Genomic DNA, 12,890 nt, shown 5'->3' on the forward strand with positions numbered 1-12,890 from the left:
TGTGTCCTGGAAGCCTGTGCAGAACTCCACCCCTCACCCCCCCCCCCCCCTCTGCCGCTCCACCTGTCTCACTACCCTGTACATTTAACATGTAAAGTTTGAATTTACGAACTTCCCACAGAGGACGCATTACTTAACAAATTAGTTTCACCAGTCGGCATCCATAGTCGCACATAGAAGATTGAGATTTTTCGGTCATGTAGCAAGACTTCAGGAGGACGCTTCAGCATAGGTTGCTTTAAGAGAAGCACTGAGACATACTGCTAAACCAGTAGGAAGGCCCGTGACTACCTTGCTTGGAAAAATAAAGTCGCAATTTAAGGACATTAACATTAACAATTTCGAGGAAGCAATAAACCTTGCACAAGATCGTGATACGTGGCGGAGTTTAAACACTGAGCATGTCTGATAGACGAGACTCAACTTACTTCTATACTAGTCGGCAAAACTACAAGTAAAATACTAAAGCATATATATTAGTGAATAAATAATGTAGTTTATGCCGATTATAGGTTAAGTTTAGCTATCTACTGATAAAATTTATATTGTAGTAATACATAATAGAGTTATATTCGTATTGCTTTCATGAATACCTTGTACATGTATCTAAAATATGACTCATATATAGAAAAGAGCAAAAGAGAGATAAGTTGTTAATAAACTGTCTATCTACCACATGTGGGTAAATATATATAAATGTTAGAATGCCTGACGATTTGATCCTAGCAGGATCAAATGCGAAGTGTATGAAAACAGAGTAGGGACATTTTTGTTTACTTGCAACTTATTTCTTTCACATAATATATTATAAAATAAAAATAATAATAATAATAATAAAAATAATAATAATAATGATAATAATTACATGTATATATATGTATATATATATATATATATATGTATATATATATATATATATATATGTATATATATGTATATATATATGTATATATATATATATGTATATATATGTATATATATATATATATATTTACGTATATATATGTATATATATATATATGTATATATATATATATATATATATATATGTATATATATATATATATATATATATATATATATATATATATATATATATATATATATATATATATATATATATATATATATATATATATATATATATATATTAAACCAACCTTTGGCTGTTTTACTGCCAATCTCTCAATTTAATTTTCATATCTCACTGGAGCGCCAGCCATTCTCTAAATGCAGCATAGTTGTGTAACAGTTTTCTCCATTATTCCTATACAATATAAGATCACACGTACTATACAAAAAAAAAATTATTCTGGATTCACATCGCCAACGAAAGACTATTGTTGAGAAGGATGAAGAAGGCAACATCTCGGAAGATAGTTGGAATAATTGTCAAATTAAAGCTTTCTTTAGATAATTGAATTTGAGTCGGAAGGAAATTTGTCATGGTCACATTAAAATAGAGGGCAGTAGAGCAATTCCATGAATTTAAAAATATTACGATGGTTGATATGCATATTAAGCAGTGGATATATCATATATATCTGCCAAGTAACATCATTTCCATATTACACTTCATAAGTGGGCTATCATCTCTTATTGAAGACTTCAAGTAAAGTTGTTAAATGGAAGAGTTTATTTTCGTATTAACAGCCATTTTCCAATCCTCGGAAAGCTGTTACCCTTGGATTTATCGCCTCCATATAGCTCTAAACAAGCTTCGTTAACTTCGTCTGGCAAATTAATCACTATATCTCTAAACTTTGAATCAGAATCATCTACTCTTACCGCTTTTTGGTAAGAAAGATTTTCGCGCCCATTTGCTTCTACTAATTTCCCAATGATAGTTAAGTTTTTCTTTTTCCCAAGGGCGAGTTTCAAAGTATGTTGACCGTTTGGTATATTGACCATTGCATCGCAAGGCATTGAAAGGTCTAGTGCTTTGAAGTCGTCCCAACTTGGACCCCAGGAATCATCACTTGGTGGAAACAAGTCACCGTCGTATCCTTTCGAGCAGACGACCAGCCAACGCATTGCCAACGTTTGACGAATGAAGAGATGCAGGACATAAAATCCGGCTTCGTCGATACGGAGAGAAACGTTAGACTTCTCCAAGTCGTTTTTACCAACGTTTGAATGGGCGAATATCAGTTGCGATGATTTTTGTAATTTGTCAGAGTTGATGTTGTTAAGAGTGAATTTGAGGGGACAGTTTGATTGGAACGGTCGTGTTATAGCTAAAGAACCTTCGCCCTTTGAAAGTCTGATGTAAGAACTCTTATGACTCACACATTTCACGTTACTTTCATAATATATACCTAAAGGGCTCCATTTGATTCCTTCTGGAAAGACTGGATTGGTGTCACTTGACTGTCCTGTAAAATGAATCATAAACACGGCAAACTGTGTGTACTGACCGGACTTGGGATCGTTGTGGAAGTATACGTAGTACCAACCTGCCCTTGGTAAGTGAATGTGGAAGGCATGCTTCCCCTTTAACCTCTCGTGGTACATTCTGTTTTTCAGAGCGACTGTCGGCTGATTTTCAGTGCTCAGTTTTGCAAGCAGATCACCATCTTTAGGACATGAATATTCAATGACGACCCTTTCCGTAGAAGTCTCTATAATTGGTTTTGTGTGACTTACACACGCAAACCCTTTCAGAACGTCCGTCGGCAAACTACCAAAACGTCTTTTATTCAAGGGTGTGTTTATCTTTGCTGATTGGCCAATGATAGTATACGTCACCAGTTTATCGTGCATTTCAGATCCTTCACTGGCAGTGCTTGCGTTAAGCGTCTTTGTAGCGTACACGTCTAGTTTATACGTACCAGGGCCAGGCAATCGCACATGCAAAGTTATCTTGTTATCCTTCCAGTAGTGCATCACTTGATAACCGATATCTTCTCTAAAATGTGTAGATTTTGACGTTAGAAAGTGTTGAATTGAACCAAGTACTTCCATCTTAAGATTAATATCTATTTCGTTCTTTTCGTTTGCATGAAGTACGCCCTCTCTCTGAGTAAGTGACACCTTCATGACGTACATCATGGGCCCGATCTTAGGAGACAAATTCCAGCTTTCCAGTGATTGGTCCTTCTGTCTACTTGTGGTCTCTGATTGGTCGTTTGGGAGGTGAGTGTTCTCGAAATGATTCGGTTCTGCTAGAAACCAATGTTCCCTCCATTCTTTACTGTATGTATTGGTTAACTTACCTATATATCGAAAGAGAACGAAAACATCATAATATGAAAATATTTGATGACTGACATCTATAGACTCAAAAGTAAGACTAAAGAAGCCTTCGCAGAACAACCTCTTAGCATGCTTAGTCCTAAGATGGAAACGTAAGGTCCCTTAACTATCATGTATTTACCTGCACATGATGTTATTACTAGATGAGTATTTTGTTGACAGTGTTTCTCTACAAGAAAGCAAACTTGCCTGCATAAATTATACAGGAAATTATTCAACACAGTGCATAAGGTGAGGAAGTGAGCAGCCGGCATGGCTTTCGAAATTTTATCCGGCGTGCGAATTATGCCTACCTGGCGTCCCACAAATGCGTGAATGGGAGGCTGTCGTATCTATGTACGGTGTGCGAGAAGGACAGGGGAAATGGGGGAGGTGTTATATATCTACTAAATTCTTTGACCAGGCGTTTTTGTATAAATTAAATAAAGCTTAAACAAAATAATATCATTTAAATAATCATCATGCTAATTCATAAACAAAATTATTTAGGATACAACCATGGCAACGATAAAAAAAAAACATTGTTTCCTCGCACTGAGCACATGGGCGGCGATCCTGGGGGGGATGGGGGGGATATATCCCCCCCATGAAAATGGGTGGAGGGGATGTAATACACCATATCCCCCCCACCAAATGCCAGGAATAAGAATATTTTCATGCCTTCATTTATGCATCATCGTGAATGTACGGCTCTTTTTAGCTTCATTTCTCGCCTATACCATAAACGCAGTGCGATCTTTTCAAATAAACCGTCTTTATAAAGCAAGAATAGTTGACTGTAGGCTTCATTGGCCCTATAACAACAAAATGTTTTATTGCGCCCACGGTATTGATATAGTACATATATGCACCCTCATAGTATTCATATAGGCCCTATAGTAGGCCTACACACGTACATGTTCCCTCGAACAGCTGAGAATCTCATGTTACCAGGGTAATGCTTAATTAGGGGCATCGGAGCGGTTCGCCGGACCAATATTCACGGCGCAAAAAAAAAAAAAAGTAGCACTAAGAAGAAAAAAAGGCAAAAAATAAAGAACCAAAATGAAAACATACTTCAAAATGTGTTTCAGAAGATTAATCGGGTACAAAAACAGACAAGGGAGAATGCACAGAAGAAAAGCTCGGGAAGTGCCATTTCCTGCAATCTGGGAGGCATTTTTTCAAAATTTTCTCCATTACGCTACGCGCCAACCAATGGTGGCTCGTAGCGTAGTTTGACCTTCCAAACGTCCCCCACCCCCCCCCCCCCCGATAATTATGGTAGATGGCCACACTCTGATCTTCCGTACCAATCCAAAATAGCTTCCGACGCCCCTGTTAATACACGTACGTTTCACCTGGATGCCCTAGCAATCGGTACCTAGGAATGTAACTATGTGTAATTGTGTATTGCATGTGTATAGCCTATAATAGCCTGCATGAGGCCATTTTCTTCATCGAATAATATAAAGAGCTCTCGAACATTCTAACGTAGCGCCTGAAACAAGATTGACAGGGGCAATTTTCCCAAAATAACACCCGAAATTAAAAAAAAAGTATTTTGGATCCTGATTATGAGATATTTCGGACATGAAATCCCTATTTTAAAGTTGGGTATATGCCGCTTGGAAACCTCGGGAAGTGCCGTTTCCGGCCATCTAGAGGGTTTGTAAATCCCAAAATTTTCTTGTACGCTTCGCGCGAACTCATGGTGGCGCTACGCTTAGATAGTCAACAAGGTCATATCCCCCCCACTCGGAAGTACGGATCGCCGCCCATGACTGAGCATCAGTCCTCTGACGTCAGATATGTGTCAATACGTTCGTGGCGGTCTCAGTGTCTATAGTTCTGTGTTATGATCTTTGAATGAATACTACAGGAAGCCAATAGTGAAACATTTCACCAAAATTGTTGAAACAGCGAGCTGCATATACAATAAACGCAAGGACTCGCATTCTCACATAGGCCTACACATGCACAGCGACACATAAATATGCTGAGGCAACATCCTAACAACAATCATGATTCATTTGAGAGTGACGCAGTTAAATCACCTGATCAACATAAAAAAAGGAACGCAAGGACTCGCAAGCACGTGCGCACATATGCACAGCGACACACACATAATACTGAGACAATATCCTAACAACAATCATGATTCATTTGAGAGTGACGCAGTTAAATCACCTGATCAACATAAAAAAAAGGAACGCAAGGACTCGCAAGCACGTGCGCACATATGCACAGCGACACACACATAATACTGAGACAATATCCTAACAACAATCATGATTCATTTGAGAGTGACGCAGTTAAATCACCTGATCAACATAAAACAAGGAACGCAAGGACTCGCAAGCACGTACACACATATGCACAGCGACACACAAATCATGCTTTAACAACAATCATGATTCATTTGAGAGTGACTAAGTCAAACCACTTTATCAACATAAGTCAATATTCAGGCTAACGCCCACTTATAAATATTGCAATGAGATATAGATATACAAAAATGAGCAACACACAGTAATCTACCATTATCCCATACTTGAAGATTTGATGCTCAATTTGAAATAAATTTGATTCAATGTTTGTCTGAATTCTTTCGGCAGATTAGACTATACATGTAGGCTACACCAGCATAGGCGTAGGAGCCCAATTTGATTTGGGGGGCTGTAACGACTTGCCCGAAAAATATAACCAAATTTTCTGCGCGCTCCGCGCGCGTGCAGCATGTCATTGTGCATATCTTTTAGGCATGCATCGGTTATTACATCGCATGCCAATAACATAGTCATTTGCTGGTTATTACCCTTCCATATTGGTTATTATTATTGGGCAAGTCGTTACAATAATAATGATAATAATAATATCAGTTTAACCATTGAAAAACACATTGCAAATAAAACAAACACATTGCTATTTGGAAAATTTGCTATTCTATCTCTCTCGAAATTTCGCGAATACAAAGACGAAAGTTCGAATGACAGAAAAAAATATTTCAAATCGGTCGTCTCGTCACCACAATAAACGTGGAGTATGGAGCGTAGTTTATTAATTGTTATTAAAAGTTCCACTGTTACAGGTATAATCCGTATATGACCCTTCATTCATTGGTTCAAAGTCTGACTAGGAGCTGATACTGTACGTATTCACTTAACGTATAGGTATATAAATATATACTTACTAACGTTACCAGCTGCCCACGTAGGATCACAGTAAAACGGCTTTCCGCCCAAGTAGATTAGACCCCATGCATGGCTACAGGAATCAAGGTTATCGTGTCCAACATAGTAGTTTGCACCTTTATCATAACCATTCACGGAGTCAAATTGAAGTTCTGCAATTCTAAATGACACAGTCAAATTTTATAATATTTATATAAATTTTATATTTTTATATAAAAAAAAACAATCAATATATAAATAAAATTAAAAAAAGATAGTGATAGCTGCGAGGTTTTGCTTGTAACATTGGCAATTAAATCTCGCTGCTAACTTACTTGTCTCCTCAATATAATTACACTCCATGTATCCGTGAGCCGGGATCAAACAGTTAACTAGCAATGCCCATCACACACCCCTGTCCAATTCCCTAACCCTAGCCGACAGTTTCAAATACATCATATGATTAATTTCGATGCCAAATTATCGTGGATAAAGTCAAAGACATGATGTAACAAGTCCTACCGTGTGTCATGATGGAACACTATAATCTTGTTGCAAAGTTATTGTTTCTCAGATTGCTAGCTAGCAAGCTAGACCAGCATTGTGTTCTTATTCTGTTCTTATCTCAGATCACATCAATCTTTATTTCAACAGTCTACATTCATAAAAGTGATATTCGTTTGCCTGCACTTCAGACTAACACACACTTAAAGCTAATTCATTAGCCTATAAGTATAGTTATACATTTTTATTTATTTATTTTCTTAAAGGTCATCAGTTTTAGCTGCCAAAATATGCTAGCATGTCAAATAATGGTCACTAGTGCTTGCACAATTAACTTTTTAATGTATATGTGTATTCTTCTGTGACCGTGATATGTCTACGACTACTGAATATGCATGAAACAATACTTTTGTCTTAGACCATTAATCTGACATACGGTGTTGCCATGTCATACTCACTCGCAAAACCTCTTAAGCAAGTCCACATAACCTCCACACACAGCAACACCAGTCTGAAGTGCCTCTTGGGCAGTAGACACGCCTGCACCAGCCTGTAAGCCAACTACGTCATAGGCTATGTTTTCTGCGATCCAACGGAACAATACTCGATATTTCTGTGTTGCATTCTTTGCTGGTTCAATCAGATGCTCGACTAAACGAGTCATGTCTCCCTTCAAATGACTCGGTGTCTGTTTAATTAATCAAGTTGAATAGAAATTAACACTGTCTTATCAACAGACAAAATAAATACGGCGTGCACTACGTGCATCGTAGTATAGACATTACAATACATCATCCTATAGTAATATATATATATAGCTTGAGATAACAACGTTGTGTGAATTCAAGTTTTAAAATATTAACAAACTATATATATATGATACATTTTTCCGAGATTTAACATTACAGCTGTTATACCGCATCGCACCATGCACACACTAGTAATGAAAGACCGCATCACATTATCTTATGTTGTTTTGACTCGGTGAAAAGCAATCCAGGGATTTTCCGCGTATTCAAACGTTAAAATGTTTTCTTTTGATTGGAGGCAACTAGATTTTGATGGAAAAAAAAATGATTTTTTTTTTTGTATTGTCATTATTTGTTGTCTGAGTAGAGCGTAGTAGTGGTTCGTTATTTTAATATAGTAAGGGGTAATAGTAAAATAAATCCACGGACAATTACTAACTAGATATGACAAACCCTCACAAATATCCCACATGCCCCCTCCCCTCCCCCTCATCCCCACTGAAGCATCAACGGCACCGTCCCGCGACACCTCACCTCATAAACCTCTATATCCACTCTGATTGTTAGTCGTGTCGTGGCGTCTTTTACAAGAATCATTCATTATATGGTCGGTGGGAACACTTTGAAGAAAACGATCGGAACGTAACGGCGTTCTATGAATTGAGGAAAACTGTCACTAACTGCGTGATTGCAGCTCCTCGCGATAATCAGAGCTTAGATAGCCCTATTCTGTATAGAGCAGTTTATATACCGCAGTTACACCTGCAGGAGTACTGTGGCCATCCCTGAAACTGGCCAATTTACACTGAAAAAAACGTATCACTTTGCTTAAAGGATATTGTTTAGCACACCAACTTTATTATACCCACTATGATGAAAGGTCAAGGGTCTATTTGCTTGTTTAAAACTGTCCTGAAATTAAAATATTCAGTAAGTATAAAAAGAACTTACTTTTATTGCATGTTGATCTAATAACTTGAAGGATTCAAAGTCCTTCATCAGTGACTTCTTGCCCTCCCAGAAGGTATCCACTAGGGTCATTTCCTTGTCCATCTTACGGTAGAGTTGTCGCTGGTTCTTCATGGCTTGTACGCCAGGTTTGACTGATGTTATAAAATAAGGGTTGGCCCCGTGACCGCCATCGGTTCCTCCTGCAGTGTGTCTCGACTGTTGGGATCCACCCATAATGGTAACTCATCTAAAGATGACTTTACGAAATAAAAAAGAGTAAGACTAATTATATCAACAATTCAATTGGGTTCTGCTGAATAAAAGTATTTCAATATCACCAACATTAACATCCCCGACCGCTCCCCCCCCCCCCCCACACACACACGCCCCTTCTCGGGTTCCAACTCAGAGCTTTAAAAAATCTTTGTCTCCATGCATAACAAAAGGACGTATAGACTTGTTAAGTTGACATATAGCATTCGCACTTTTTTACGGAGACTATCAACATGTTTAAATTTTAGAACAGTGTATAAACTGTTCTAAAATATCTGGCCTTTGAAGGCCAGATATCGTGATTTTTGGTGGAGGCGTACAATTAATTTACTGCCCATGCGCGGTTATTGGACTACCAAGCTCGAAAAACCGTTGCCGAAAAGTTTCGATAGCCGATATGCGTACGATAGTGTACACACTGTAGTGTATACGCTGTGTGTACCCATCTCATCACCACTAGACCTGTATATGCACTCTCGCACAGTATAATTTTTTCTGACAGGCTACACTGTCCGTTATAGTTATGGAGAGTGTTGGAGCGGGTGCACCTCCTCCTAAACGACCAAGAGGAAGACCTCCAAGTGGTAATCTTCCAGCGAAACGTGCTTATATTCTCGATCGAGCCAAACGTGAGGGCACAAGAGTGTACCTTTTAGATTCTTTTCCCTCTTGGGTACAACAAAAGAAAGAATTTGAAACTTCATCTGGAGGTGGTGAAGCAAGCATAGACCCCATTAACACGTACACTTGGCTTGTATGTGGATGTTCTGATATTGAAACCATCAGCGAATTCCGAGAATTATTTCAAATAATAAACATGTTATTTGTATCCGAGAGATGATGGTACATGGAGTTCGTTACGTCACTATAGCAGTAGTTATAACTATATTATTCGAATATTTGTTAATGCACAATGGGTATTTAGTACGGATACTAATACAATCGTTATAACTACTGCTAGTGACGTAACGAACTCCATGTACCACTCATCTCCCGGATACAAATAACATGTGTATTATTTGACGTAATTCTGAAGTCGAATACAATCATGTAGGCCTATACCGCACATGTATACTAATATTTCACTGGGACGATAGGTACCCTCAGCATTGTTTTCGACCAATTATGGAATGAAGTGCTTTAGTATTTACATGTACCACTCACCTATATGCGTTTATGCCTAATAAAATACAAGAATGATCAGAAACAAGAATATTTACCTAAGTTGTAGAAACGTGAAAGATTTTCTTTAAGTATCTCCAAAGCGACACATTTCTCACACTATTATCTTAGATCTATCGATTCTCTACGCTGGTCTGACTTCTTCCTCTCGTCTTCCAGTACACGTATAAAGACGATCTTCAGAAAAGAGTCTAGAAATGTTTATTTCAAATCACCAATTAAGCAAAGGTCACATAACTCTATTATGGTCTCTATTTGTAAAACACTTTAATAATCCAATTGACTTGTATACTCACACGTGGTTATCAAGATGACCATCGATAATTATAAATAAAGCTAAGTATACAAATATTACGTAATCGAAGCAGTTTGTTGTCTTTTAAAGGTCATTATTAACCAAAGATGTCAACAGATCGTAACCACCACGTAAATGTCAAAAGGGCGTCAGAAAACCGTATCAGCTCTTGCAAGATGGTTAACTAAAGTTCCCATGGTAACTGTTATGACGTCATGCTATTGTACCCAATTGATTCCGTTCTCAGACTTAATTCAAAGTCGATTACGCTGATCTCTCTTTGTAATGTCATTGTTCAAATTGGGAAGTAGGGTGAAGTCATTCTTCCACTGTGAATGTACTATATGTATACTGTGTTCAAACATACAGTGATGTGTTCACGCCGGGCGGCTGCGTTCGGGCAGTTCTGAATGCCGTCCAGTAAAATCAGTATTTTCAATATTTCAGCCCGGTAAATAGTTTTGATGATTAATATAACAAATTTTTACTTTGACCAAAATACGGGTGAATACTTGGCACAGAAATTAGCTCCAGAAGAGGAAAAAGGTAGCACCATTTGCCATCTAAGCATACTTCATTTGCAAAAATTTCCAGTGGGGAGGAAAATACCACCACCAATTTGAGAGCGCTGTATATATGCCCATGGCTCCTCTCCTTCGATCACCCTATAGATCCACCTGACTATGTAATTTACTAAGGACACATGTGCACGCGTGTGGGGCGGGGTGGGGTGGGGTGTGGAGGAGGTGGGGAAGTTGGTGCCCTGTGTGATATTAGTAAACGTGAGAAAGCTAAACTGGATTTTAAGTTTGCCTACTAAACTAAACTTAAGTCCAAAGTGTTAGCAATTCCAGACCCTTGTTAGATTAGAAAGGCTTCTTATGTTTTTAATCTATATTGATCTATTATATATCTCCCGCCTCCCAACCTCACCCCTACCACCCCTGCACATATCACCACCACATCAACAGCAGTTACAACACCCGCCACCCTATAGTACAGGGTTGTCCAACCTACGGCCCGCGGGCCACAGTCCAGCCCGCCGCAGGGTTGCGTCCGGCCCGCCAGAGATGGTCTACGGTGCGAAATTTTAGTGAGCAGTTTTATTGATAACAATTTGAAGCTATATAATCAATCATTCGAACCTTGTGGGTCCAAAAAACTGCATACAGGTCAGTTTGTGTGACACTCTCTCAGCGGAGGAGGGGGGGGGGGCGGCTGAATTTTATTCATCTGTTTTATCAGGAAGGAAAATAAATCAGTGCGCTCCGCGCGCAGTGCTCACATTTTGTTGACTTGGGTTTCGGGCAAAAAATCGAAAAATCGAGCGTAGGGTTCATGCGGCCCCCTCCTTCATCAAAATCATTCCATGTGGCCCTCCTCTGCAAAAGGTTGGACAACCCTGCTATAGTATGATAGTTTTCCTTGTGCGAAAGATTCAAGGTGAATTTCGGCGCTAAATTCTATATTAATTGGAAAATTTCAAACTTCAGGGACTGCACAAATGCATTGTTTGCCTGGCGTATACAAAATACGTAGTGCATGTAGGCTGCAACGATCTATTCCGTGTCATATCCCAGTGAACATTTATCTATTAAAAGACGTCGACAGAAAAAGAAGGGATTGAGATACCGATTAAACGAACGTGAGTGCGAATAACCGATATCATTTGTCACGTGTCCGCGATGAGTCGAATAATGCCTACGTGATATAGAATGCCACAGTATAAGCGGGTCATACAACCTGCTTGAACCCAATGATAACTACAGATGTATTTCAGGCAAGTTAGAAGGTAAAACCACTTGGAGTGTATTATATGGTATACTTAATTTACATTAAGAACAACCAAGCTGATTAGAAAACACCTCCCCTCTTAGTACTAGACGGTATATGATGAAACATACAATATAACACAAAATGATGTATAGTTAGCTTACCTTGTGTCATCAAATCACTTTGAGTGTATCAGGTGGTATATTTAATTTACATTAAGAACAACCAAGCTGATTAGAAAACACCTCTCCGTCTTATAATATACGGTATATGATGAAACATACAATATAACACATAATGACGTAGTTAGCTTACCTTGTGTCATCAAATCACTTTGAGTGTATCAGGTGGTATATTTAATTTACGTTAAGAACAACCATGCTGATTAGAAAACACCTCTCCGTCATATAATATACTGTATATAATGAAACAGACAGTATATAAGACATGCAGAATGACCTAGTAGAGCGTGTTGACGACATCAAGTATTGTCCTGTGTTGTATAGGCTCTGAATGGAATAAGCAAACAGACATTAGCTGCTTATGTAGGTTATATTGATTCCGTGAAGGTAGCTGCACATGTGGCTAACATAACGAACACATAGTCGACCCCGAAGTGGTATACATGTATAGTGTGATATATAAACCCTTCACAGTACAGACACATATAACATTGAACTTTTGGGTAGGTTGAAAAGGCAACTTGTCCAAAGTCCATATCCTTATATTCAGGAATATTTGTTTATAATGCTTACT

General features: G+C 38.3%; 1 protein-coding gene across 5 annotated transcripts; it reads right to left on the bottom strand.

The window, feature by feature from the left end:
* Positions 1-1,111: 1,111 nt before the first annotated feature.
* LOC139969264 (kyphoscoliosis peptidase-like) lies at positions 1,112-12,881 on the bottom strand. 5 transcript variants are annotated; one of them, XM_071974191.1, is made up of 6 exons: positions 12,450-12,880; positions 10,105-10,257; positions 8,612-8,868; positions 7,370-7,599; positions 6,428-6,588; positions 1,112-3,215 (listed from the first exon to the last, which is right to left on the bottom strand). In XM_071974191.1, the coding sequence occupies exons 3-6, from the start codon at positions 8,843-8,845 to the stop codon at positions 1,636-1,638; spliced, it is 2,205 nt and encodes a 734-aa protein (XP_071830292.1). In that variant the 5' UTR covers positions 8,846-8,868; positions 10,105-10,257; positions 12,450-12,880; the 3' UTR covers positions 1,112-1,635. The 5 variants fall into 5 exon arrangements, with proteins under 5 accessions (XP_071830292.1, XP_071830282.1, XP_071830296.1 ...); XM_071974181.1 differs by lacking the exon at positions 12,450-12,880 and adding an exon at positions 12,299-12,435; XM_071974195.1 differs by lacking the exon at positions 12,450-12,880 and adding an exon at positions 12,299-12,427 and having other exon boundaries at positions 10,105-10,243.
* Positions 12,882-12,890: the final 9 nt, after the last annotated feature.

This window comes from Apostichopus japonicus, chromosome 1 (assembly GCF_037975245.1).
Source record: "Apostichopus japonicus isolate 1M-3 chromosome 1, ASM3797524v1, whole genome shotgun sequence".
NCBI lineage: Eukaryota > Metazoa > Echinodermata > Holothuroidea > Aspidochirotida > Stichopodidae > Apostichopus > Apostichopus japonicus.